This window comes from Lycium barbarum, chromosome 9 (genome assembly GCF_019175385.1).
Source record: "Lycium barbarum isolate Lr01 chromosome 9, ASM1917538v2, whole genome shotgun sequence".
In the NCBI taxonomy this organism is placed as follows: Eukaryota; Viridiplantae; Streptophyta; class Magnoliopsida; order Solanales; family Solanaceae; genus Lycium; species Lycium barbarum.
In genome coordinates this window covers 105575504-105581521 of record NC_083345.1, presented here as the reverse complement: position 1 = coordinate 105581521, position 6018 = coordinate 105575504, and the positions used below count along the sequence as shown (strand labels likewise).

General features: G+C 35.3%; 1 protein-coding gene across 1 annotated transcript in view; it reads left to right on the top strand.

Moving 5' to 3' along the window:
• Positions 1 to 330: 330 nt before the first annotated feature.
• Positions 331 to 6018, top strand: part of LOC132609248 (guanosine nucleotide diphosphate dissociation inhibitor 2-like) — a 6838-nt gene continuing 1150 nt past the window's right edge. Inside the window, exons 1-12 of the mRNA XM_060323128.1 lie at positions 331 to 650; positions 1700 to 1762; positions 1844 to 1927; positions 2020 to 2127; positions 2244 to 2416; positions 3046 to 3157; positions 3249 to 3329; positions 3465 to 3527; positions 3609 to 3710; positions 3950 to 4074; positions 4821 to 5031; positions 5118 to 5192. Coding sequence (XP_060179111.1) covers positions 564 to 650; positions 1700 to 1762; positions 1844 to 1927; positions 2020 to 2127; positions 2244 to 2416; positions 3046 to 3157; positions 3249 to 3329; positions 3465 to 3527; positions 3609 to 3710; positions 3950 to 4074; positions 4821 to 5031; positions 5118 to 5192 — 1284 coding nt within the window. The 5' untranslated portion in view covers positions 331 to 563. The remainder of the gene's footprint in view (positions 651 to 1699; positions 1763 to 1843; positions 1928 to 2019; positions 2128 to 2243; positions 2417 to 3045; positions 3158 to 3248; positions 3330 to 3464; positions 3528 to 3608; positions 3711 to 3949; positions 4075 to 4820; positions 5032 to 5117; positions 5193 to 6018) is intronic.

Here is a 6018-nt window from a genome sequence, read left to right as displayed (position 1 = left end):
TGAAATAAATTTATACCGTCAATCAAACACAATATAAATTTAAGCAGATATCCATCTTATCCCGCGTACTAAAAGAGTGTTCAACATCTTAAGACGTCGTTTGGTACACGTGATAAAGTAGGATATTCCAGGATTAAGTTTGAGATTAATTTTATACTCTATTTGATAGAAGATATAAATTTATCCTGATATAAAATGAAGTACAAACTTAATTCTACATATTCCACCTCACCGCATCAATCTTGGGATTATTTAATCCTACACCTTCACGGTCGTTTGAAGAATTATATTCCAGAATAATTTGGTCCTAGAAGAAAAAGAAATTAATACTCCAAAAAGAAAAAAGAAAAGAGAAATAGGGAGCTTGAGAATACATTTTCCTTTGATCCATTTTGCATTCTTTGGAATATAATAAACTCTTCTTACCCACGTCTCTCTCTTTATAATATGTGCTGATATTATATAGCTCGACCAACAATACATACAGAACACAACCCTAATCTTCCGTTTCTATCATTTTCTTCCTGATCAAATTCATTTCTTGACCGATTTGATCCAAAAAAATGGATGAAGAATATGATGTGATTGTGTTAGGCACTGGTCTTAAGGAATGCATCCTTAGCGGTCTTTTATCTGTTGATGGTCTTAAGGTATTGTCAGATCGGTTATTGGATCTTTTGATTTTGTGTTATTTTGTTAATGGAGTGTTATGTATGTTAATGTTTTGTAAAAGATCTGATAACGCTGAGAATTTTGATGTAAAATTTGATGGATATGACTTTGATTTGATCCTTTTGTTAATGATCTTTATTGTCAAGTGATTTATTAAACTAAATACTACTCCATGTGGTCCATTTTACTTGTCGTCCGTACTAAAAATAGATGGTTTGTCATTTTAGAAAATCAAAGATGTAATTAAGATTTTTTTTCCATTTTTACGCTCAATGAATATAGAGAGAGAATTGATGTGGTGAAAAAGCGAGTAGAATTAAATTGAGTAGGGACACTTTTAGTTAATATTTTCTTAAGGGGCGTGCAAAAGGGAAACATGAGAAGTAAAATGGAAGAGTGGGAATATTATTTACTTGATAATATGCAATATGAGTACGTTTGATACCATCATTCTAAAATCTAACTTGGCCTTACTAGTTCATGAGTACTAAATTTGAGTTAAACAGGTAAGTGTAACTTGGAAATATACTTATTTGGATGTGATTATGCGCACGAGCTTTCCGTCCTAAAATCATTGCCATATAGAGGCGAATTCAGGATTTAAATTTAATGGGTTCAACTTTTAAGATTTTCCAGTATTTGAACTCATTGTAATGTCAAAATTATGGGTTCAAATTTAATATATTTTGAAATTTTATTAGATGTTTATGTGTATATCTATACTCTGTATCAAAAGTTATGGGTTCAGATCAACCCGTAGCCCAAAGGCTACATCCGCCCTTGATTCCTATAACCAGATTGGGTGATTATGGGCTTTAATGCTTTGAGTTTATGTATCTACAAAAGCAAAATACAAGAGGGTAATCAACTTTATATGTGGATTGGATGATGGAATTTTGGTCGGTTAAGAATATTTTGTTAGGTACAAGGTAAATAGATTTCATTTTAAATATGCTTAATATTCTCTTTTTAAATATTTATTTTAGTCGTCTGGTGATTGCTAAATGCTTATTTTCATGTGAAATAGGTTCTGCACATGGACAGAAATGACTATTATGGAGGAGAATCGACTTCCCTCAATCTTGTCCAGGTAGTTTTCCTTAAATCTTGGGCGTGATTTATTTGTGGTATGTGTTTCTCCTATTTGTCTGATAGAGTTATTATGTTTCAGCTTTGGAAGAGGTTTAAAGGAAGCGATAAACCTCCAGCTGAACTGGGTTCTAGTAGAGATTACAATGTTGACATGATTCCCAAGGTCTTCCCCTTTTTCTTTTGTCTCTTTGCTTCACGGAAACAAAATCCTCCATTGTTTGTGTTGTTCTAAACTTTTTTTTTTCTTTGGAGCAGTTTATTATGGCAAATGGTGCTCTTGTGCGGGTGCTAATTCATACTGATGTCACGAAATATTTATACTTTAAAGCGGTTGATGGCAGCTTTGTGTATAACAAAGGAAAGGTATAGTTATGTATGTGGTCTTCACCTGTTTGGTGCAATTATGTCGTTTTGAATTTTAAATTGTTTTTTGGATAACTTCGTTCTAACCTAGAATATTTTTACACTGGATGAAATAGGTCCACAAGGTGCCAGCTACTGACATGGAGGCACTTAAATCTCCTCTGATGGGCATTTTTGAGAAGAGGCGTGCTCGAAAGTTCTTCATCTATGTTCAAGATTATAATGAAAGTGATCCTAAAACACACGAAGGGATGGATCTAACAAGAGTTACCACAAGAGAGCTTATTGCGTATGCTCTCGATGCTTTTGCTTTCTATTCAGTGTTCAGTTTCTGTAGGTTAATTTAGATATATTTTCATGTAAGATAGAGTCCTGGTCTAGTTTTCTTGTGCCCCTATTATCATACTTATTAATTGTTTGGCTGAGGAGCATCTTGAAAAGAATTAGTCAGTAAATTTATCGAAAGGCACTAGAAATGTTGCTTGTTGTTGTTGTCTTACATTTCTTTCCTGCAAAGTGAATCTGATTCTTTTAGAAGGTAACAGAATGGGGAAGTTAAGTTGCATTATCCAATCCCTTAATGGGATTTCTTCTTTGCTGAGAACTTATGCTTGCCTCAAGCGATTTTTGTATTAGAAACTTGTGTTTGTACTGCTTACCCTTCCTTATAGCAAAGAGAATCGATTTTCTTAAAGGACCACAGACTGGTGAAGTGTAATGATACCATGTTCTCCCACTGAGTATATAAATATAAATGGGCCACATTTCAGCACGATCAGTCTCCCATTAAGACAATGTCAGATGATCCCTACTGTTAAGTTATTCAGGAAAGAAGGTTATATTAGACAGTCATCCCCTTTGTTTTGGTTATTCATATGCCCCAAATTCTTGCTAATGGTTATGTGACAATTTTTACAGGAAATATGGTCTTGATGACAACACTGTGGACTTCATTGGTCATTCATTGGCACTGCATAGAGATGATCGCTACTTAGATGAACCAGCACTGGATACTGTGAAGAGAATGAAGGTGAAGCACATTATTTTCTTTTGACTTTCCCGCTAATGCTGTTTAAGGTTTGTGTGAATATGTGAAATTTTTGTTCTCTCTAATATGACAGCTATATGCTGAGTCTCTTGCACGTTTCCAAGGAGGATCACCATACATTTATCCTTTGTATGGATTAGGCGAGCTCCCCCAGGTACTGCCTTAAGTTCCACACTACATTTCTTGTCTTCTTTTTGTGACTTTTAGTTGCCCTCGTGTTAATATTTTGTACTTTCCAACTTATTTTCCTTTAATATAATTGTTGTTAATATCCGTTTTGCTTATTAAGGCATTTGCTCGACTGAGTGCTGTGTATGGTGGGACCTACATGTTGAATAAACCTGAATGCAAGGTAGTAGTATTTCCATTTTGTTTCCATCCTGTATATAAATAAAAATTTGAGTCCTCTGAAGATGCTATCTTCAAATGCCAGGTAGAGTTTGATGTAGAAGGAAAGGTCTGTGGTGTTACTTCAGAAGGGGAAACTGCAAAGTGCAAGAAAGTTGTATGTGATCCTTCCTACTTGCCCAACAAGGTAAATGTTTTAATACCTCGGGAGATAACTGCTCTGTTGCTAAAAATTTGAATAGGCTTCTGGATATGTAATACCCAGCATGATCTTCGAGTGTAAGTAAGGGTAGTTCATGGATACAGCAATCTAGATTTCACTTGGTTATAAGTAGAAGTAGTTTGTCAAACTACTTATCACGAGGATATCTGACCTGTTTTTAAGTGGTTGGATGAGTTACTAAGCCTCGAGCATGCTATTTGCAGGTGAGGAAAGTTGGAAAAGTTGCAAGAGCTATTGCAATTATGAGCCACCCAATTCCAAGTACCAACGACTCTCACTCTGTGCAGATTATCCTACCTCAGAAGCAGTTGGGTCGGAAATCAGATATGTAAGTATTGTAGTATCTTAGAAAAACTTTACTTATATTCTCAGGGCTGAGCTGGAAATAGAACAAATTTGCAAATAAAGTTTACTTCGTAACCTGCTCATTCAATTACTAAAAATGCAAGCCTGGTTCAATGTGGTTACATTCATTTGGTAAAAGATCGTTAGTTTCAAAATTTGCACAAATATACACATCTTTCCTTTTCCTTTTACCCCTAAGAAATGGATGAGTGCTACCTCTTCATACTTCATTTAATTAATTAATTTATCTTAAATTTGAAGAATCTCACAGTTTCAAGAAATGCCCCTTCCTGTCATGTCTTTCTGATTTGTTCATGTTATTGTACACACGCTTCTGAGTATGTACCAGACCCTGAAAATCATCAAGATTCGCTTGTAGGCAGCAAAAAGGCCATGGGGACCATTTTTTAGCTTTTTACACTATTCTCTGATTCTGTTGTTGTGGCACTTGAAATTTGTTTTTGGACAGTTCAAGCTGTGTTCGGGTCATTTAGATGGGTGCTTTCAGAATTGGTATAGCTTTTTAATGGTGTATATGCCAATAGGACTGATATTTGAAGATGTTAACCTCGTTGATTAATTTTTTAGTGGGTCCTCAAGGCTGGGTGTTTTCCTTGAAAGGCTCGATCCAGCGTTGTTGCTCAATTCAGACTTGTTTTGCCAAAAACTCATAACAACTTAGAATTAAAGACTTCTTACTTGCCTTATGCTTAACATTTGGTTCTTCAGGTACTTGTTCTGCTGTTCTTACACTCATAATGTTGCTCCAAAGGGGAAATTCATTGCATTTGTCTCAACAGAGGCTGAAACTGATAACCCAGAGAGTGAACTGAAGCCAGGTGTGAATCTTCTAGGGCCAGTGGATGAGATTGTCTATGAAACTTATGACAGATGTGAACCTGTCAATGAGTGCTCCTTGGACAATTGTTTTATTTCAACTGTGAGTCTCTTAAATTTTACTTTGAAAATCATACTTCTTCAGAAAGATAACTAACATAGATTTACTGTATTCTCTATTTTGAACAGAGCTATGATGCCACAACTCACTTTGAGTCGACTGTAGATGATGTGCTCAATTTGTACACCAAAATAACTGGAAAGGTATTGAGTTAGTATTTACCTCACTTTGGTTTTTCTATTACGTACTATTGAGATTACTACGACAGATCTAGTTGTCTTTGCGGATAGCTTGTCTTTTGCTTACACTCTTTGAATTCAAATTTCCTAAATATTGTTCTTGTGAAAAGTGGCTTAGACATTTTTCCATTTATTGCCTGAACTTTCTTTTTTACATTGCACTGTCTAAGAAGCATGTCTTGCTATCATTTAGATGTTATTTGCAAAATATTTCTGTTAACCATCTTTTGTGATGTAGACCATTTTAGTTTTCTCTGTGTTTTGCTGTATATTTCTCTCTTAGAGCCTTGAGATACACCACTTGTTGAATCCTTTTACTCTGAAAAGAATAACTATAGACGGAAGGAGTATATGGCATGAAGAATAGAAGTCTCTTTTCATAAAATGGACACTAGTTTTGCAAATTCAAAAAAGAACAAGTTGCCCTGTCCCAAAAACCTCTTTACCTTTGAGACATGGAGGGAGAAGAGGCTGCAGTTTAGTCGCTGCCTCTCTGGTGTGGCTTTGGTTCTGTGGTACTCTTTCAATCAAGGAAAGAGACCAAAGTTGAATCAGTTGAGTTGGGCAAGTTCTGTAGAATATCTGTTCCCTTCAAAGGTCTGGATGAACATTGACATTAAATCCCTCTTCTTGATGATTGAGGGTTTATTCCACTACTAGTTGGTAAAGGGCCTTTTGAGAACTGAACTTAATTATTTATGTCGCACTAAAATGTCGATTTCTTTCTTCTTCTGTTTTCAGTCAGGAGCTATGTGCTTTCTTGGGTTAGTTCACGAAAAGTAAATTTGAT